We start from the raw sequence: 20,662 nt of genomic DNA on the forward strand, positions 1-20,662 counted from the left end.
ATGGCCAAACGGAATAGAGACAGTGACATCGATATCATCTGCAGTCAGCTGCAAACCAACCAACACACAAAACCCGTTTGTAACTAACCGTTGGTTCAGCTGTTTATTTGCACACGTCTTTTTTATAGTGGGGTTGCACAATCAAAGATCCAAACAAATGTGTTCATTGCTTGGTAAAAGATGGAACCGGGCTAGGCTTTCAACAACTAAAACAACATAAAAGCAACAAGACTTGTTCCTGAGGAATCATATTTTTCAAGTACTTTCCCACCTTTTATTATTATTATTATTATTATTATTTTTTCCTTCCTCTCCTTCCCTCTTGTACATTTTTATTATATATTTTATATTTCCCTCATTCACTAACGAACAATGTCCTCACCCGCTATCCAAATTGATGCTCAGGATGAGCAGCGTGGTCGTACTCAGAGTGTCCACCCCATCAATAACGACACCCACAAGGCTGATCACAACACCGACAGCAACGACAACAATGAAAAGCCTCATAGCAGACGCAACTCCATCTCAGCTTTCGTGGACCGTCTTCGCTCCCGCTCTCGCTCTCGTTCTCGTTCTGTTGTAGAGCGTCTTCGTTCCCGCTCCCGCTCTCGTTCTCGTCAGCGCCCACTGATCGATGGCTCTGTCCCTGAGGAGGACGAGGACAAGGAATATGTATATTCCCGTCGCAAGTCGACTGATATGCGTGGAGAATATGCAAATGTCCTTCGAGCACAGACAGACTACATGGAAAAGTTGCGTGAGGAACAAGCTAGGAGTGGTGTTACTCACAATGTCGATGGTATCCCTATCCCCCCACCTGTGAACCCTCCTCGTGAGGGACGTCGTCGTTCCATCATCGCAGTTTTGTCAAGAGACTCCTCACGCACTCGTAGCAGAGAACCAAGCATGGATCGTGCTGGTAGCCGCAGTGTCAGTCGTAGTGCTAGCCGTACTAGGATTCCTGAAGAGGATGAGGGTGAACACGGCGATAAAAGCAAGTTGAATCCTCCTCAAGATAGAGAGTACAAGTGGTCGCGCCGAAAGTCTTCAGAGATCACTGGACCCTATGCTACAGCACTGCAATCTCAGTTGGAATATATGGAACAATTGGGAGACAAGCAACAAAAAGAGGGCATCACTCACAACGCTGACGGCATTAAGATCCCTGGTCCTGTCAACCCTAATGTTGTTGATACTGAAAGTCAGCCAGTAACACGCGTGGGCGGCCCCAACAAGATGCTCATTTAAAAAAAAAAAAAAAAAAGGGTTTCCCACGGATCATTTTTTCTACGGGGAAATGTTCTTCCTTTGGAATTTTATAAATGCGGATCGACAAACGCCATCACTCTCTTCTCTCATAAAGCATTATCCTCTCCTCAGGATTGAAAAAAATAAATAAATAAATAGCAATACAGCAGGATGATTTAATTTTTGTCCAAGACTCAATTTTCTGCGCCTCATGGTGCCATTTAAAATGAAGTGCATACTGTACACTAGTATGCTAATGGGGAGGAATTGTAATCTATTTTTATTACAGTTGTGATCATTGATGCTGCTTGCTTTCATAAACGACATTGTTATGTAACTCGCCAATATTTTCAACCTCACATACAACATGGTCTCCATGTTGAAGATACACTGGTGGGTCACGTTTAAAACCAACACCTTCAGGCGTTCCTGTCAAAATTACATCTCCAGGCATCAACGTAGTTGACTGACTCAAAAATGAGATCTGTCGTTTTTTTTTTTTTTTTTTTTTTTTTTTTTTTTAAAAAAAAAAAAAAAGGGTAAGACATGTTTAATTCACTTATAGTTAAGCCAATAATAGTCGCCAGACCCTAATTCTTTTGAAGTTTAAAAGAAAAAAAAAAAAAAAAAAAAAAAACTCACCAAATAAGGAACATTGAAGATCATGTCCGAGGTATTAGAGTCCTGCATCACTTTTCCATTCAATGTGGTTTTGATACGAAGTTGATTAGGATCCTTGATCAGACTTGGACAAACCAAGGATGGCCCAAGGGGCGCAAAGGTGTCAAAGGATTTGCTGAAGCACCATTGGCTAGATCCAAGTTTGGTACCTTGCCATTTGCGTGTACTAACGTCATTAGCAACCGTGTATCCTATATTAAAGAAGTTACTTTGGTCAATACATCAATATTTGCCTTTTTTTTTTTCCCCCTAGTTTCTGTCGTGACTTTTTTAGTTTACCAAGGACATAATCCAATGCCTCATTCTCCTTGACATCCTTGCAAGGCTTTCCAATGACGACTGCAAGCTCACATTCAAAGTCAGCCTGATTATTCTCTGCAATTTTGGGAACAACTATAGGTTTGAAGGGATCCTGAAGGGCCATGGAGGGTTTCATAAACAACACGGGGAATTTGGGGATCGGGAGTTTGGTCTCCTCTGCATGTTTTGCATAATTGAGGCCAATACATCGGAAAATAGGTACATATGCCAGGGGTGAAAGCAGCTTCGCTACAGGAACGACCGTATCTGAAACCTCTGAAGCAGATGAGAAGATGTCGCCCTTGATGACTTTGGCTGACAGATTGTCAGCATGATTGACATTGTCCAATGATGGTTTGGAACCAGAGGCTGCAATCAACTTTGGCCAAGTTAATGGTCCCTGTGGTTCTCCAGTATAGACCTTACCATCCTTGCCAATGAACCTAAAATGAATCGAATTGGAGGCTTTTTGTGTCAGACCATGTGTGGAGTTGGATGTAAATTTAGAGAAAGTATCAAATAAAAATAAAATAAAAAAAAAAAGATAAAACAAAAAAAAGCTTTACCGAATAAGACGCGTCCAAGAACGCTTTTATTTAAAAATAAAAAATAATAATAATAATAATAAAAAAGGGAGACGAAATAAAGGGAGAAATAGTGAGCCTTCTTATATAAGATGAACGAATGGAAATGCAAGTAGACTGTGTCATTGAGCTAGATGATTCGCTTACCAGGGATTGCATGGAGGGCCTCATGAGAGGAAGTGTCAATATTAGATTGGAGAACAAAGAAGCTTTCCCACACCTCAAAAAAACCCCTAGGGCAATTGTGCAAACACATGACACGAGTGGCGTAGAACGCCACAGCAAATAAGGTTTTTTTGGAAAAGAGAAATTTTTTATTTTTTACGCTATGATCGCTATGATCTTCAACTAAAAGCTGGAAGAAGGGCTAGAAGCAAAGGGAAAAAGACGAAGGTCTCTCTCTCTTTTTTTTTGTTTCCTTCTGACATAACCCTATCTTGTTATATATCGTTTAAAGAATGAAGGGCTCTTTTTTTTTCCTGCCTTGTCATGTACAGTTCAAGTACATGTAGTTCTTTTCTATGATTGAAGCGATGTCCTGAATATATCTGGATATAGAGTTGACAGGAAAAAAGAAAGACCAAACTCCTTAGAATTTTAAAATATACAAGATGGTCACGAGAGCTGGAAGTGTTAAAGGGTCGAAGGGTTGAAGGTTGGATTGTAAATGTATACTTTTATGATTGTTTGTATACGAATGTTTGCAATGTTTTGCCCTGACGGAGAATTTCTTTTTGTTTTCGATGTCACTGAAGGCGTATTATATACATGTATTCTTATTTTCAGCTGAAGAACCGTTGCTATCCATCGATAACATGTATTATATATATATATATATATTTATTCTTGTACATACGTGTCCATGTTTGTATCGTATGAATATATAAAGGGCATATGTATATTAAAATTAATATTAATATTTATATATATCTATATGCAAATATAAATACTATGTACAAAGGCATGTACATGTACTTTTTTTAAACTATTGCTCAGGTTGCATGTTTGGGTGGATCCATACACCACCCAGTCCAGTCCAAGGACCCTGGACTGGATCATATTAAAGTCATACGGTATCGAAAAGAAAGAGTGTGTGGGTGTGTAAATGTTCTGTTTGTTTGGAAATACAAGGCTAGAAGGAGAGAGAGAGGGGATATTGGAAATAAATTTGTTTCGAACACGTTCTAAGCAACGAAATTGGTCTTTTGGTCCTATCACAACACACGCTGGTCATACGTGCTGGAACAACGGAATTCCGAGACGACTAGAAAAGACTTTTTTTAAATAAAATCTTGGTTTAGGTAGAGTGTAAGGGTATAAACAAAGGCAAAGCAACCAAAAAAGGTTGATGCATGTAAGCTTTTTTAGCTTGCAGCAAAATGTAGGCTTAATACAGTGTGCATGCATGCATGCATGTCCTTCTTGGTCCTTGACCCTTTGCCTTGTCTCGCTTGTCCATCCTCCTTCCAACTTCACCCATGATGTGCTCGAGCAACACTCTCTCCCTTGCTTTGTTTTTCTTTTTTTACGCGCGCTGACACGCTAAAATGAATAATTTTTTTTTAAAAAAAAAAAAAAAAAAAAAGGTCGATGACATGAATAAAAAGGTTGACCATCGGTGGAGCTCATCCCTTTCTTTCCTTCCATCTCCTCCAAACAACAAAAAATATAGCTGCAGACAGACAGACAGACAGACAGCAACCAACAACAAGAACATCTCTTACTCTCATTTGTCATTCATTGCCATTAATACCTGTCATCATGACTCGACCAGCCTCATCAGGAGCTTTGCCTCGTCCCTCGTCTATTCACTTTGCATCCACTTCTGAAGATGGTAATCGTAATCCAGTACCTGCCCACGCCGAGGATGAAAACGAATCCTCCTCCTCGGGAGCCTCAAGTCCACGCATACTCCGAAGTATTCCTCTATTCAAATCATGGACGACTGATACCATGAGAGGATCAAGTTCCAGACCCGATAACCGTCGCAGTTCTTGGTCGAACCTGACAGAACGCCTCCGTACCTCTTCACATTCTCGGTCTCGAAACCAAAGCATAGACGATGAACAAGTTACAAAAGATAAACGCAAGTCGTACGGTGGTGACGATTTTGTGTTCAAATATTCTGGTCGTCGTTCATCTGATTTCATGGGAGCCTATGCAGATGTTGCAAAAGCTCAAGCCTTGTACATGGAGAGGCTGAGAGAAGAACAATTACGAAAAAACATCAAGAAGAATATCGATGGCTTGCCTATTCCTCCACCTGTAGAGCGTCGTCGCTCCAGCGTGACACATTTACTGGGAATGGACAAACCCCTACTGTCACGATAAAATAAACCTCCATTGAAGTTGAGGTTTGATTCTAAACTTGAAATCCGATCGCCCAGGGTTCGAGCGTCCCATTTTCTCTCTATACCTCATTTGTGTACTCGTTGTATCTTATTACCTGTATCCCTTCCCTCCTTTTCTCTGTTCCCCTTACTTTTCTTTGCTGTTTAGTTATTCATACTCACGTAATAAAGAAAGCTGGTGTGGTTCACGCCACTATGACAATCTATCAGAATAAAAAATCGTATATTTTGATTGCATGCTCATGTCATAGATTGTTGTATGAACAGACACGAGGTGGACAAAAAAAAAATAGTTGGTACATACACGCGTTTCTTTTTTTTTTTTTTTTTTTTTCAGACATGCATCTAAACATGCATGCATCCTTGATATGAACCAGTAAGATATAAGGAGTTGATGAGTATGGCATGAGCCCATGGGCAAAGCAGAAAGAAAAAACGAGAACATCTCGTTCACTGAAGCTGCTCTTGGACTGAATGTGTTTTAGTTTGCATGTGATCTTCTATAGAATCCACAACATTCCACACAATACATCGAGCAAGGAGAACAAAGGCATCATCTGGGCTTCTTCATCTAATATGAATCATTAGTAGATAGTATTGCACACTCGAGCACTTCAAGACCATGTATTTTTTTTCTTTTTTCTCTCTTTTCAGTTGGTTAACTGACTAGGTACGAAAGAAACAAAGTTGACATGGTCATGGTTCTAACACTTCCCCCGGTAAAGCTTCTTTTTTTTTTTTTTTTTTTTGTCATGCATGAATGTCTTCATGACAGTAAAGTTCTCTTGGGGCAGTATCTCTTTTCCAAAAAAAAAAAAAAAAAAAAAAAAAAAAAAAAGGGGGGAAAGGGAGAGTGTGAAGAAATACTTGGGCATTGCCTATTGTGCTATGACCTTTCCAATTTTTTTACACTCAGTAACACAACTTTCTGAATTGAGTCGCCGAAAAAAAAAAAAAAAAAAAGAAGAAAGCTGAAAAACGTGGACAAAGCAGACATATTCTTTCTACCATTCTGCATTCTCCGTCGCTTCATTCTACGGATATAATGGACAAAAAAGAATTGAAAGGCTTTGCTGCTCACGATGACTAATTTCAATGTATCTCCATAACTCGATAAACAAAAATCTCAATAGTTTTTAGACCCTTTTTCAATTAACATACTTTGGCGTTGGATGTTGTTTGCATACATTTATACATTGCATACATGAACATTGGTACCACAGAACATGATTTTTTGTTTTGATCTTGTTCTTTTCACGCTGTTATACTGCCAGAACATGTGCTTGTTACACTTTGAATCCTCATCGACGTTTGTTAAGGAACTACACTTCTTTTTTCATGAGACACAGGACTAGACCAAGGATAACAGAATAATCACAATATAATAATAACAAGAACTTGGGAAAAAGAAAAAATGAAACACGATACAATGCACCAATAGACAACAATGTCCATCAGGTTGAGTTTGATGGATTTGGCACAAGCTGTCCAGACGCCCCTCCTTCGTTATAAACATGGTTGAATGGCCCATTCTTAGTCCACTTTTAGTGACAAGTGTTTTTTTTGTAGATCTTTTCGGATAGAGAATGGACCAATAGGTGAAAAACGTTTTATTGCAAGTAGAAAAAAGGAAAATCAATGTGTAACAACAGGAATGGCTTGCCGCAGTTTTGCTGCAAGCCAAAGAGTCTTTTCAAAATACTCCGCATGTCAAAAATAAAAAGAAAAAAAAAGAGCACCAATATATATACTACTGAACAGAGCATGCCGAACAATATTCATGTATTCCGTTAAGTGCCTTCTAGAAGGGTAGGAGCAAGAATATCATGTGGGTAGGGGTATCCATGACGCTCGCGTAAAAAGGTCAGATATTGGAGGACGATCTCTAACATGCTAATAAACAACAGATTTTGGTCTTTGACAACGATTATATATAGTGGGTAACGATGAACTAAATATATCAAGACCGTTTATGAGTGGCGGGTCTTTGAGTTCCGAAGGTTTTTGATTTTAGGGGGTGAAGATGGTCTTTGTTCTTATGATGGTGTACGGTATATTAGTCATGGGTCTGAATCGGGAAGCTCAAATTTTTTTTTTTGTTGTGTCAGGCCAGAACCCCATCCGAAAGGCAGTCGACTCAAATAGGTAACCCATGTTAAAGCTATTTAGACTTTCAATAAGCACGTCCCAATACCCATTTCAAACTCAGTTCTCGGTCCGTATTTCGGTATTGTTTGACAGGCACGGGCAATAGCACAATGGGGCAAGTAGGGACCAAATAGGGTCTAAAAAGGGCTCTATTTTTCCAATATATTCCTTGGCTGAGCTGAGCTATGAGCTGAGTTTCGGGTAGCAATGCACATATGCATCATGCGACCATCACAAGAAACAAACCCATTTTATACATTCAAGTTGTGGAGAGCTATCCAGAAACTCATATTGGAGGAAAAAAAAAAAAAAAGTATAAAACCATGACTACTCTATCCCTTTTTTTTTTTTTTTTTTTTTTTTTTCTTTTTCCTTTCATCATCACATACTCAATCAAGAAACAACTTCCACAACAGCTTTATAGCTAAAACAGCCAACCAACTAACCAACCAACCAATCAACTATTTCTACAACAACAACAACCACAACTATGTCTGCTTCAATTGCCAACACCAACTCTGAGATTCAGGCAACTTCCCCTGTTCCAGTTGTTGCCTTTGCTGAAGAACCTGACCGTCGCGGACGTGATCACTCTGTGACACCCCTCATTGAAGAAGAAATTGTTGTTGATTCAATTTCTACAGAGGCCAAGACCAAGAAAAGCTATCGTAACTCATTGACAGCTTTTGCGGAACGTATTCGTTCTCGTTCCAGCTCCCGTCAGCGTGGCGCTGATGACCTCTCCATGAGCCGTACTTCCACTCAAGCCTCTGCCTTCTCTGTCAAGTCTACATCGTCTCGTAAATCCTCAAAATCCGGTTCACGATCCGGCAGAAACTCCTTGGATAATGACAGCTCTCCTTATGCGGACGTTGTTCGTGCACAGAGCGAGTTCATGGAGAAGTTGAGAGCAGAGCAGGAGAAGAACGGTGTCACCCACAATGCCGATGGTATTCCTATTCCTCCCTCACGCAACGGCAGCAGACGCTCAAGTATCACTCACATTTTGGGATTCGACAAACCCTTGTTGGCCTTCTAAAGCAAAAGCTTTTTATTTTATTCCTTCTTCTCTCTAATTAATAATGCTCAGCTTACATTGCACACCCAAGATACCATTTGAGCCATTGTTTTTATTGCACTAGTCATTTTTTCTTTCTAATAAATCGAATTGCATTTTTGTTATTATATACTATAATCACCTGTTTAAATGTTGAAAGATGTGCCAGGAGTTGTGGCGATGAGTATATTAGCCATATTTGGACAGGATAAGTTTTTATTTGAAAAAAAAAAAAAAAAAAAAAAAAAAAAAGAGTCGCCACCAGCCTCTTGTTCTTAGTCTAGATTGGATTAACTTTGTAGTTTAGCTTTTTATGCCCGTGTCAACCAGCCGCAGCAAGCTGAAAGAGTAGCATAACGTGTCCAAATTCTAAAGGCCCTTTATCTGCACATCGATATGTATATACATGTATTGCTCATGTATCGATCATATGAATATGCGCACAAACACTTACGCCAAATCAGCCTTCCACCTGTACGGCAGCCTACTAGTCTTTACGACAATAGTTTCCGAGGAGAAAGATTCGGATACTAAACAGCCTAACACAGCCAGTTTCCCGTATTTTCTTTTTTCCCTATTTGGTCAAATAGTCAATTTTGGTCTCCGAACGGAGATTGGCTAGAAAGTTCAGATGATGTCAGATGTCAGTTGACTGTTTTAAGTTTCGATTTCCTTACAAAGCAGGCAATTTGAAATCTTTTTTTTTCTAGCTTATTCCGGAGTGTTCACTTGGCTGTCAAAAATTGTTTGCTGCGGTCGATGCTTAACTTATTTTTAGAATATTTGGTTGGCTTTTGAATAAGATGACCAGTACCTTTTTGGACTTTCGGGAATCGGGGCGGTCGAAATAAAAAAGTATAAATACTTCCTGTTTTCTTTCTTTTTTCTTTTTTCTTTTTTATCATTATACCAAGACCACTCTAAAAAAAAAAAACAAGCTTTCCCAAAGTCAACCAAGAACGCCCCTTCAATCAAAATAGTATGAACCAGACTGTTAACAACACTATGACGCCTTCCATTCAGCTCTCACATGACGAGGACACTCGTGGCCGCCGTACATCATCGGTTATTCCTCTGACCAAGTCCTTAACATCCGATTCAGCCAAGAGTCGTCGCTCCTCACTACGTGCATTTGCAGAGCGTCTTCGCTCCCGTTCAGCTTCTCAAGCTCGTTCCCCCACATCCTCACGTAGCAGCTTCGACGATAATGATCAGCGCGATGAATTCAAGTATTCTCGACGCAGATCATCCGAGATTAAGGGCGACTATGCAGATGTCGTCCGTGCCCAGGCCTTGTTTGTAGACAAACTAAGAGAGGAGCAGCTTAAGAAGGGAATTACTCATAATGCTGATGGCCTACCCATCCCTCCCCCTATCGAGCAACGTGAACGTCGCCGATCAAGCTTTACGCAGGCTCTGGGTTTGGACAAACCATTGCTTGCTCGTTAAAAAAACGCCTATCCTGTCTTTTACTTCAATACGCTTCTTCTCTACTCTCTTAACCTTCTACTCAGCTCTTCTTTTGTCTATAACCAATTTATAGTAGATACACATTGTACAATAGTTTTCTAAAATATATTTGAATAATATAATAAGTAATTAAAGAAACATTATGTAATCCAAATGCCTGATCGCTATCTTGACAGAAGTTGATAAATATCAACATGTAATTTATAGCACTTATTGCTTAGTATACATATACAAGTTTTATTTCTTACGTGGGTGCTTTATTCAATACCTGGAGTTTAGAACTTATTTTTATAAAATCTTCTTTCTGTTCTAATTGACGTACCCGGAAACCCACTCCTTTTCCGCCCTCACGTACGGTCGCTTCTCCGGCGGCTGCAACTAAAACCTCCCAGAGGTGGCTTGTAAATCTTCGAGCGTTGATCTCCGTTAGTCCCCATGAAACAAGAAGTTCTTCACAGGCCAGCCCACTGAGTTCTCGATGTTCCAATAATGTGCACAGAGTTGTTCCAATAATCGGTAAATGGATGTGCTCGATATCCATATCAAATGCCTAAGTTTTTTTTTTTTTTTTTTTTTTAAATTTTTAAAAAAAAGAAAAAAGAAATGTATAGTGAATCATAGTGAAGATCAGATCTGCAAGAGGATTTATACTTCTCCAATTTCTAGATATCGTAATGCTTCTCTCTTTGATAAAAATGCCTACCGCCTGAATCATAAGTGTAATATATGGCGCAATCTTCTCCCAATCAATCCGCGAACGGACTATCCTGAGAGAGAATGCTGTAGGGATATTTCTTTTCAGATTGTGCTCAATTTCTACTTGACATTCCCAATGATGTTTACGCATCGCTTTGAGTTGACTTTTCTGTCGCGCTGTCGTAGGCTTTGTAAGGACCATCAGCCGTCGCCTGGATGATAATGATGGCGACGATGATGAATTACTGTTATTTCCCTGATGAAGTTCCATATGTGCCTTATTGGTGATGTACCATTGTTCAACTTTTTCATCAAGGACCTCAGATTCGTTTGTAGAGTATGGCTCTACTAAAGACAGTGATGACGGTGATGTTGTCGGACGGACAGTTGCTATGGATTTGGATCCAGATCCAGATTTTGCTTTTGCTCTTGCTTTCTTAGATGCTGATTTAGCCTTAGTTTTCTCTTCTCGAGATAGTGATGATTGAAGGTGCCTCGTGGTCTGCGGTCGTGGCCCAATTACAAATGGATTTTCTGAATACCGATCTTTATTGGTTTCTGCAAAAGATATGGCGGTCCTGAAGAGTGATTCAAGTAAACATTTCGACGTAGGTTTGACTGACCGTCTCGGTTTTGATTTTTTTGTTTGCTTTCCTTGTTGTTGAATGGATAATGATGTTTGATCACTTCCTAATGTTTTATGGATATCAGTCGTAGTAGTAGTAGTAGTAGTAGTAGTAGTAGTAGTAGTAGTAGCGGTTGTACCTACAGTATCGGTAGTTCCGATAGTTGTAGCTGCCATGCTTATATCTTGCGACTCCTTGTTAATGTCAACATTAGTGACGAACTGTGGCTGCATATTAGTCGTCGTTTGGTATCCCTGAGTGGATACTCGTCTCACTCCTTGAGTAGGAGATTTTGTGGAGATTGACTTTGGCCCTATCGATCTTCCATAGGGGACTGATTTCTGGATCGAAAATGCTATCTTTGGTTCAGTCACTACAGCGGGTTGATCAACCATAATGTTCTCCATCTTTGTCATAAAGGAAGCATCTAAAAAATAGAGAAGCCAGAAGGAGATTTCATTTTTATTTTTATTTTTTATTGTTAGATTTATTATGTTTCTATACACAAAAAGGGATTGCTCCATAGGCTTGAAATAAAGAAAGAGGAAAGATATGTATCTTTCACATAAGGCTTACTCTTATCTGGAAGAATGTGGCTCATTTTGCACTTTTTCTTATAACGACATTTGCCATGCTTGAAAAAGAGCAAACACACTTCATTTCCAAATGGATCCAAAAGAGGTGGCGGTTTTGCGCTTTCAGCGCTCATTATGGTTGTTTAACGGTAAGAATGAGAGGTGTAATGTTTCGAATGAAAGCAAGGAAATGTTTGGGAAGGAAACAACGATTTCACCCGAATAAAATATATGACTAAATAATTTGTGCCACTAATCTTTCTGGAAATTACCCTATTTTGGATTTTACACGCAGAACCACCTTGTGCAGGTCCATTCTGGTAGGTCCTACTAATCAGCCCCATAGAATGAAGTTCAGAGATGCAAAAATGTTTCGTCTGTTGTATCCTTCTTTTGTTTTACAATCAATTCCAACATTGGCATATCGAAATATTTCGGCTGTCAGTTAACCATAAAAAAAGAAAGGAAACAGTTGATTAATACAAAATACAACTAACAAAATATTAAAAATATTTGCATATTCGGAAGCAGAATTCCAACAAATCCTCACTCAGCAAGTGATATTTTTGGCCATATCAACGCTTTATCTTCCTTCCAAGGCACAACAGTACTCTTAGTCAAGAACAAGGATGATGAAGGATCATCATTGTGAAGAATTTGTTTGGAGGATTCCATTTTCTTGCTAGTATATATTACCACAGAGAAATAAAAATAAAAAAAAAAGGCATAGCTTTGTTTCTTACTTACAATCAGCATCGCAAAGGCATGCTAGGCCAGTAAACAACTTGTTTCTGTCGATCTATTGGTTGACTGTTGTCGCTCTTTGATCGCTGTCTCTTGATCTCTCTTGATGTACCAGTAGCAATGGGGGATATCTGTGGCCCAAGACTATCTATGTACGACCGATTGACCAATCGCTCAAGCATTTCAATTGTCCATATTTCCGGACATTGTCCATAAAGACGTTCACGGAGCTTTTCAGTCCGATGGCTTTTCGAGTTTATAAAAGAATTATCCATAGGCGATGGCTCCTCATAGACACTATCGTGCCCATCATCAGAGTCGTTGCTATCGCTGTCATCATCAGAATCATCGACTTCTTTGGAATTACCGCCACCTTGCTGCTCTAATTCGGCTGGGCCATGATCACTTGTATTGTTAATGTTGATATCTGATTCCGCCCCACTGTCACCCTCATCAATTGCAAATCCAAGCTTGGTGAGTTTTCTTCGTTTTTTTCTACGTTTTTTCAGTCGCTCTTGCTCTAACAGAGCGGCTGCGGCCTTTTCTTGCCGAAACCGTCGCGAAAACTCAAAGATCTCAATTGCTTCCTTGCTTAATGGAGATGCTTGAAAGTCATTGTTATCTGACTTAGCATCAAGACTTGTATTCTGAACCTGTTCTTCATCAAGTGAGTCAAAGGACTCTTTTTCTTCTTTCTCAACGTTCTCGTGCTCATGAATGAGCTCTTGATAGGACGAGAAGTCAGTCATAGTGTCATATGCTGTAGGAACTGCCCCATATTTATATTCGTATCCATTGTACGAGTTCTGACTAGACCAGGCCATGGGTGCACTGGCAATACCCGCGAAAAAAGTTTGTCGCTGAGCATCTGAAAAGTGTCGATCATGGAAGGAGCGAAACCTTAGCATTGGCGGTTGCTTATACGGGTCGGATAATCCATTCGAACGCGACTTAATCTGATCCATTTGTGGATTGATGGCAAGATGTGGTGATCTTTTTTTATTTTTTTCTTTTTCGAGGTTTGATTCAATAGCGGAAGGAAGAAGGAAGTGATGATCAAACCTCCACTTGCTTTTGACATTCATTGTTGTTGATGGACGGGGTTAAGGGGGGAATCAGTGGCTGTGATCCCTTCCTTTGGGTATTTTGAAACGTTGCCACCAAAACGAAAAGGGTTGGTGACACATTCTTCAAACATCCAAAGGACTGGTCGACTAAGGACGAACGGAACGAATTGTGGGTTTACATTCGCAATTCAGCGTCCATAATGCTCTCTTTGGCATCACGCTCACATGTCACTTCTCATGTGAAAGCACCACTTAATGTTGTGCTCATCATCGACACTCATATGCCACCAAGTATTGACGAACTTCAGACCAAGCGGGCAGTCATGTTTCTAAGACGCTCACTTATCAGGATCCTCCTCTACTTTCAGTGCAATATGGATGCTAACTTCCAATGGACTTTCCAGTTCTTCAACTCTCGCTTGCACCAGGATATTGGCTTAACTTCAAATAGGATGCTCCAAAGCTTGAGCATGAATAGTGTCGATAACTGCGTCGAGGAATTTCGTAGAATAATTGCATCTGAATTATTAGTAGCTAGTTCGTCAGGAAAAGGGGGATTTGGAACTGGATCTGGGCCAGGAAGTGATAGAAGTGTATCACCATGCTATAATTTGCGTCGACAACTTGTCCATTCATTGGCGGATTTTGGGCTCGATATTGCGTCCTATCAGTCCCCAATGAAACCTACAGCTACTTTTCTGCGCTCTCAATCGGTACAAAAACATTTCCCACCTATCAATATCCGAAACTACATCTACGTTCTTTCACCCCTACCACAGAGTTGGACAGATATAGTGTTTTTCTTGGAAGGCAAGCGTCAGCCGCAAAAGGATTTTAGTACGATAGGCCCACGACGGAGTGACATTCTGGATGTACTCAACGGAGTGAAGGAAGCGTTTTTTGAACAGGGCCTTTGGGATCGGTTCTTGGATCAGCACACTAGTCTGAGCTGGATTGACACCAGTAATAAGGGTCATTCTGAGGATCTTACAAAGGTAAATTAAGTGTCTTGATTGTGCAGCAAAACATCAAGTGAGATTGTAGTTGACTCATATACTCTATTACATCTACTTAGGCCAGTACAAAGTTATCAGCAGTAGCACTTATTCGATCGACTCTGGAGCTAATCATGACAGCCTTTGGTGGACACATTATTCCACAACATATTCTCTGTCAGTCTCTTCTTGGCCGAGATATTTACTCTTTTGCTACAATATTCCAAGCTTTTCGGTCGCTTCACATCCATCCTGGCCTGGGTGTCAAGATGTCAAAGGATAATTGGCAAGCTCTTCCTTCAGCTTCCGATATTGTGCCTCTAAAGAGTGTCCATCCTGTTAATATAGTGTGGTCTGGTGATCTACTTTGTTCTGAGTCGTCTCAATGTAATTTTTTTTTTCTTTTTTCTTTTTTCTTTTTTCTTTTTGAACGCTAAATTTTTGTAGGCATCATGTCACACCCGAAGATTCTGTAGTTCTTAACCTGAGGTCTCATTTACACTCGCTTATTTTTAGTCGTCTGCGTGCTCGATATTGCTTCACCGCTACCCACTAGCACTATGGACAGTGGATCCACACCCATGACTGGTCCAATAAAGTCTTTACATGTTGTCAAACGATTCGCAAGTCGGGTATTAAACAGCAAACTGCATTCAATCAAGATTGCAAGTACAATGATATGCTTTCCCGGAAATAGCAATAGTGGCCCCTGCGAACATGGATCCTACCTGCTCAAGTCGCTACGGGCCAAGAATGACGTACTTCTTCTTCGAATTACTTTTCAATCTTTGACTCAAGAAGGATCAGGGAGCAACGGTGAAGTATCAGGGCAAGATAGATCGGATACGGATGGAAATAATAATGAATCTCATAAATACACCTTCTTTGCTTTATTGCATGCGACTGTACCAGGAAGTGGCCTCGTGGAGGTTCTACAGGGCGATAATGGCTTTTTAACTGAGCTCCAACCAACTGCACAAGGCCAAAGGAAACGAGGCCAACCTTTTAGCATGGCCATGCTGGAGAAATCGTGGAGCAACCTTGGAGCTTTTATCGGAGTAGAAGAGAAGCGAGTCAAGTCAGGATCAGCGTATCAACTGGATAGTATGCCTTCTTGTATTATGAAGTGTTTCAAATTGCAACCAATAGCTCAAGAGGGTGCCATAGAACCAAGGTTTTTTTTTTTTTTTTTTTTTTTTTTTTTTTTTCGCTGTCTTCACAATTTTGCATATTAATAAGTGTAGGCGCTGAATGACATCGTTTTTCAATAATAGGTGTCCTGTATCGAGGCCACTTCCAGGCGAAATGGTTGCAGATATTAACGAAACGTCTCTTGAGATAGAGCAAGTGGAAACCATTGATGATCTATGCTTGGGAATCCGAAAAACATACATCAAATACTTATATAATGATGAGGTACTGGGTAAAGCATTAAAACGCTGTGGTGTATCTTTTGCTTAAAGCCACCTATCATGATCATAAGAAGTGATGTTAACGAGTATATACCTATCTTTTTTCGCATTAGACTGTAACCGACTATGTTAAAAGATTAAATGCTGCAAGTAAAGAGATTACAGCGCTTGCCGCCAAGCAATTAGTTCCGTTAAAGGAGGCACAGGTATGTAATAGATCATAAAAAACCCAAAGGATTATTTTTAGCTGCTGGACCTCTCATCCTGCTGACGCCTTTTATTTATTTATTTATTTATTTTATAGCAAAAATTGATAGCATTTATCATTGAATTTCTCAGGATTTGGCCGTCGAGGATGGGATCAAAATATAGGCAAATTGCAAAGGAGCTTAACATTGGTAAATTTACTGATTCAAAATCACAAGACAACTATGTGATTCTTGAGGACGAAAGGCCTCATTTGGACGCGTGGAAGGCCCATGTTATGAAGAATGTTAAGGACGCAAACGTGCGTCTGAGTTTGAAGAAACTGAAAACTAAAGAGTAAGTTTTATTGAAAGCCGTTTTTAAAATCGATATGGGTGGCTGATATTTTTTGTTTATGAAAGTCCACTGACTGATCTTTTATAATTTACTTTAGTACTCAGATTCAAGTTGTACAGAATCTACATATCCTTCTCTTGATTAACAAGTATGATCTTGAGGAAAACAGGCCTTTCAAGAAAGATCCAGGCGCATCAAAGGCTCTCAATCTCTTCATGGATGAGCTCTGCATTGCTGCCAGCTTAGAAGATCAGCCCACTCCTGGGCTAATGAGTCCTCAAACACCAAGGAGTAAAGACATGGACTCTGCCAAAAAATTCTTTGTCCGGGTCATTTCACGATATTATGAATTGTCATTACCCAAAATCGTCCAAAAGCTTTCGGTCAAATGTGGAGTCGAAAAAAGTCTGTTAACCTCCCCCAAGTCGTCTCGTAGCGCAAGACGCACTGGGATCCAGAGATCAATATCCATGGGTATTCTTCAGAAACCAACTCCTTTGGACCTTTCGTCATTAGTGTTAGAAGATGATAGTAGTGCGCCTTCTACAAGCAAGAGTAGTGCTTCGGCTGAAACTGACACTGTTACACCGAAATATGGTTTTCCTATGAGTCGACAACCAACGTCTGACAATACCTCCAAGAATGTACTGAATAGTTCAATCTTTAGAAATCGTCAGGTAGTTATGACACGAGGGTCTGTGCAGGGCGTTGCTACAACCTTATCCACCAATTCAGCTCCTTCCGCAGCTGCAGCAAAACCCAACGCAACCTCGATAAAGCCAGCTGCTGCACTATTGCGAGCAAAGACTATGAGCTCCATGGATGATCGTAAGTCAATTAAAGCTAATGAGCTTTGTAGTATTAGTGATTGCTATTTATTTATTTTAATTATATATTTTTATGTATTCTAGTCGAAGATGAAGATGCGCCACCAAAAATAGCGAGGCTCAAACTGAAGAAGTTTTACCATGATAAAGAGAGTGAGGAAGTACTTAAGGTAGTTACATTGTCTAGCAAATGCTTCTATTTAACCATCTGCAGCAGCAAGTATTCAATACGAAGGTACCTAACTTGGACAATCATATGATTCTTTTTAGCTATTTCGAAGGCAGCGACCTCTTTCAAAGGCTGATGCAATTGAAACAAACCCTTTCCTTGCATCTGAAACGAAAGGAAGAAATGTGGAAGGGGGAGGAGACTACAATAACGATGACGATGACTTGGGTGCACTTGGGAAATATCTTCCTGGCAATGGTACTACAACTTGGGGTGCCATAAAAAGTGTAAATATGCCTAACAGCTCTAGTGTTAATGTTAGCAGTAGCAGTATCAATGATGATATTCTCAAGAGCCCATCTATGTTAGCAGCCCAAAATCGAGTACCACTCAAAAGCCGTGGATCCTCTCTCTCAGGATTGTATGGATCCACAGCATCACTGCCCATTGAAACAATCGTACCCACTACACCCCTAGGGGGTGAAGGGTTAGGTAGCATGGCAGAAGGACCCAGAACACCATCGACTCCGACAGGAAGAACTCAACTTCGTCGGTATGCATCTCAGCAGGTTTTTGGTACTGAGTACAATCAGTCTCTGAATAGTAGTCTTATCGTGCCATCAACACCATCAAGGCGCGTTCAGATTCAAGAGGGCCGTAATTTTGCGTCTCAAATTCGTGGCAGTTCATGGTTCGAGGCTGATTTGATGGGATCACCGGGCAAAAGGTCCCGGGCGGCAGGAGGCAGCGGTAGTGATGATGAGGACACATGGCTAGATGAGCACTTGCCACGGTCGCCGTCTCTTGGCTTACATCGTCGTCGACCTACAGCAGCACTTTCCCCATCGTACAAGCATCAAGGACGGAGAGCCAAATTCTTTGAAGAACTGCGATCTATACGCCCTGATCGGAAAAGAGTCCATCTCGAGGCGCCTCTCAACGAGAAAAGTCCGATTGTGCACCCCAAGACCCTTGTTCCAGGCACACCGCCTTCATCTTTACCGACTACATTATCTGGAGGTAACGTGACTATGCCATGGATGGCGAAGGAATAGAGGCGTTACGGTGACAATAATGGAAAAAGACGCTGCCATAGCCCCTTGATAATAAAGCAAATTATAGTTTCGCCACATATTCCATGAAGATGAATCCTTTGATCATGTTACAGCAATTGTTGTACAACCTTCATGTTGGAAGTTCATGTAACGTGTGATGTGATATTGTGGTAAGATTCAAAGGGGAAAAAATGGCACTAGTAACAGGAAAGTGAGAGCAAACAAACAAGAAAACATTGAAGTTGGAACTGAAAATAGGGAATGGACTTGATGAGCTGATGAGGTTTTGTTTTAAGTGAATTTAAATGAATGAAGAAGAAGGAGGAAAATATTGGAGGGATATCGAAGGATGTCAAAGAAAGAAAGAAAGAAAGAAAGAAAGAAAGAAAGGATGAAGGGGGAGGGCACCCACTAAATAAGGATGTCAGGGACAAAGATGGATTTGAAACATAATCAACGAATGGGGATTGTTTAATCTAAGTATCCACAAATATGTGGACTATGTGTCAAATAAAAAACCATTGCGCCAAAGCAATAAAAAGATCGATGAATAAAAATAATTCATGTGCTTGGCCCGAGCAATGACCTCAGCTAATAGACCTATGAGGCCCATTAGATTGAAATATACTCAATTCAAAGTATACACATGTAAGTGATGGGAGGCTCTCACAATTTTTTAAATAAACACACACATCTACGAAGATAATGAGCCACTTTTCACATTGACCTTTTACTTAGTCTCATTCCCTCTCTCATGTATGACATCTGATATGCCTTTGTTCTTCTTAATTGCACCCTTGTCTCTCTTTCTCTCCTCTCTCTCACTCATTCTTCTTTTTTCTTTTCATTAACCTTCTTTCCTCTCTTGTTCTTTGCTTCGCCGACTCTGTGTGTTCAGTGCCACTATCTCTGCCTTTGCTCTTTTGTCGTCGATCCTCTTTCTTTTCTCAATCTGCTTCGCCAATTCGCATTCGCCCCTCTTGGCAAAGCACAGGAGAGACCACCGACTAGCGGAGCAACCTCAGGAACAGCTAGGAACAGGAACAGGGACAGGAACAATCAGTAATAAGCTTCTATTTTAAACAATCATCATCATCTCATTGTTCATTATCCATTACTCTATTTATTACCCACTCATCCGTTGATTTTGTTGCTGTAAGCATCTCCGACCTTTGGTATCCTTCTCTCCTCTGTCCCACCTTCCACTTCTCACCCAACATCAGTCCCTCTTATCTGTGCTTCCAACACATTCTCTTTCTCACTCTCTCACTTCCCCTCTTTTATTTTTCTCTTATTTTAATTCCACCTCTTGTCACTCACATCATTCCAACGTGTGTCCTCAGTTGGAATCGGGAATAACATCCGACAAGGAACTGATGTCCTAAAATCATTTACAACAAGTAATCAACATGTTCAATTGTCCTCTATTCCATCCTCTAAATTGTCGTCTATTCTAAATTGAATCTGATTGGCTTCATGAAAAGATCATGTGCTTGATCGATTTATGAGAACATAAGCGCACATTACAAAATAAGAAGCAAAGCACTCTCTTGTCATCACAGTTCCTCACCAAAGGAAAAAATAAAGGATTAGTTCTGATGCTCAACTGTTTTTCCCACTTCTCGTTCCATCAGCGTCCGATCACCTTTCATTCGTCCCATTTGCTCATCCGTTTGTCGTCCTGATTTTAGTTTTGTGTTCTAACCACAACCTGGTTGCTATTATTATTAAAGAATATCTTTATTACTGCACTCCTTCCTCTCTCCTTCTCTCTTCTCCTCTCATCTGCAGCTATCCTATCCTCCTAAGATTGGATTAACCCTCGCCTGCAGGCGCAGCCCTTTTTTTATTTCATTTTTTTGTAATTGCCTTTATTCCGTTGTCGTTAATCTTTATGCGTCTATGACGACTTACAATTTGATGATTATGCATCAAACCACTTGCGCTTTGCCACCACAGTCGACTTCTTTTTCTTTGCCTGTTATACTACCACATCATGTGTGTACACAACAAGATGACTTAATATTAAAACACAGCATATCCCCCTCTCCAAAAAAAAAAAAAAAAAAAAAAATCCAATCTTTCTTTGTCATCACATTGTTTTATACTGACCT

General features: G+C 40.2%; 9 protein-coding genes across 9 annotated transcripts; 6 read left to right on the forward strand and 3 right to left on the reverse strand.

The window, feature by feature from the left end:
- The first annotated feature begins 88 nt into the window (after positions 1-88).
- Positions 89-1,488, forward strand: BCR41DRAFT_363887 (hypothetical protein). The gene has a single exon (XM_022025960.1). The coding sequence runs from the start codon at positions 373-375 to the stop codon at positions 1,246-1,248; it is 876 nt and encodes a 291-aa protein (XP_021875878.1). The 5' UTR covers positions 89-372; the 3' UTR covers positions 1,249-1,488.
- BCR41DRAFT_363888 (hypothetical protein) lies at positions 1,469-3,022 on the reverse strand. The gene is made up of 5 exons (XM_022025961.1): positions 2,961-3,022; positions 2,796-2,818; positions 2,209-2,672; positions 1,891-2,120; positions 1,469-1,732 (listed from the first exon to the last, which is right to left on the reverse strand). Exons 1-5 carry the CDS (start codon positions 2,982-2,984, stop codon positions 1,544-1,546), a joined length of 930 nt encoding a protein of 309 aa, XP_021875879.1. The 5' UTR covers positions 2,985-3,022; the 3' UTR covers positions 1,469-1,543.
- Positions 3,023-4,414: 1,392 nt separating this feature from the next.
- Positions 4,415-5,404, forward strand: BCR41DRAFT_363890 (hypothetical protein). Its single transcript, XM_022025962.1, has one exon. The coding sequence runs from the start codon at positions 4,575-4,577 to the stop codon at positions 5,142-5,144; it is 570 nt and encodes a 189-aa protein (XP_021875880.1). The 5' UTR covers positions 4,415-4,574; the 3' UTR covers positions 5,145-5,404.
- A 2,264-nt stretch (positions 5,405-7,668) lies between these two features.
- Positions 7,669-8,497, forward strand: BCR41DRAFT_363892 (hypothetical protein). The gene has a single exon (XM_022025963.1). The coding sequence runs from the start codon at positions 7,803-7,805 to the stop codon at positions 8,349-8,351; it is 549 nt and encodes a 182-aa protein (XP_021875881.1). The 5' UTR covers positions 7,669-7,802; the 3' UTR covers positions 8,352-8,497.
- A 205-nt stretch (positions 8,498-8,702) lies between these two features.
- On the forward strand, positions 8,703-9,127 carry BCR41DRAFT_363893 (hypothetical protein). The gene has a single exon (XM_022025964.1). It carries the CDS (start codon positions 8,776-8,778, stop codon positions 8,989-8,991), a length of 216 nt encoding a protein of 71 aa, XP_021875882.1. The 5' UTR covers positions 8,703-8,775; the 3' UTR covers positions 8,992-9,127.
- A 148-nt stretch (positions 9,128-9,275) lies between these two features.
- On the forward strand, positions 9,276-9,992 carry BCR41DRAFT_363894 (hypothetical protein). Its single transcript, XM_022025965.1, has one exon. The coding sequence runs from the start codon at positions 9,351-9,353 to the stop codon at positions 9,816-9,818; it is 468 nt and encodes a 155-aa protein (XP_021875883.1). The 5' UTR covers positions 9,276-9,350; the 3' UTR covers positions 9,819-9,992.
- Positions 9,993-10,083: 91 nt separating this feature from the next.
- Positions 10,084-11,870, reverse strand: BCR41DRAFT_401722 (hypothetical protein; the record flags this gene model as incomplete). Its single annotated transcript, XM_022029242.1, has 3 exons — positions 10,084-10,389; positions 10,543-11,588; positions 11,738-11,870. 3 exons carry the CDS (start codon positions 11,868-11,870, stop codon positions 10,084-10,086), a joined length of 1,485 nt encoding a protein of 494 aa, XP_021875884.1.
- Positions 11,871-12,025: 155 nt separating this feature from the next.
- On the reverse strand, positions 12,026-13,582 carry BCR41DRAFT_215834 (hypothetical protein). The gene is made up of 2 exons (XM_022019983.1): positions 12,480-13,582; positions 12,026-12,174 (listed from the first exon to the last, which is right to left on the reverse strand). The coding sequence occupies exon 1, from the start codon at positions 13,563-13,565 to the stop codon at positions 12,486-12,488; it is 1,080 nt and encodes a 359-aa protein (XP_021875885.1). The 5' UTR covers positions 13,566-13,582; the 3' UTR covers positions 12,026-12,174; positions 12,480-12,485.
- An 86-nt stretch (positions 13,583-13,668) lies between these two features.
- On the forward strand, positions 13,669-18,604 carry BCR41DRAFT_363897 (hypothetical protein). The gene is made up of 9 exons (XM_022025966.1): positions 13,669-14,542; positions 14,623-14,929; positions 15,059-15,716; positions 15,817-15,958; positions 16,068-16,160; positions 16,259-16,497; positions 16,595-17,325; positions 17,409-17,494; positions 17,595-18,604. Exons 1-9 carry the CDS (start codon positions 13,748-13,750, stop codon positions 18,546-18,548), a joined length of 4,005 nt encoding a protein of 1,334 aa, XP_021875886.1. The 5' UTR covers positions 13,669-13,747; the 3' UTR covers positions 18,549-18,604.
- The last annotated feature ends 2,058 nt before the right edge of the window (positions 18,605-20,662 follow it).

Source organism: Lobosporangium transversale, assembly GCF_002105155.1.
Source record: "Lobosporangium transversale strain NRRL 3116 chromosome Unknown BCR41scaffold_67, whole genome shotgun sequence".
NCBI lineage: Eukaryota > Fungi > Mortierellomycota > Mortierellomycetes > Mortierellales > Mortierellaceae > Lobosporangium > Lobosporangium transversale.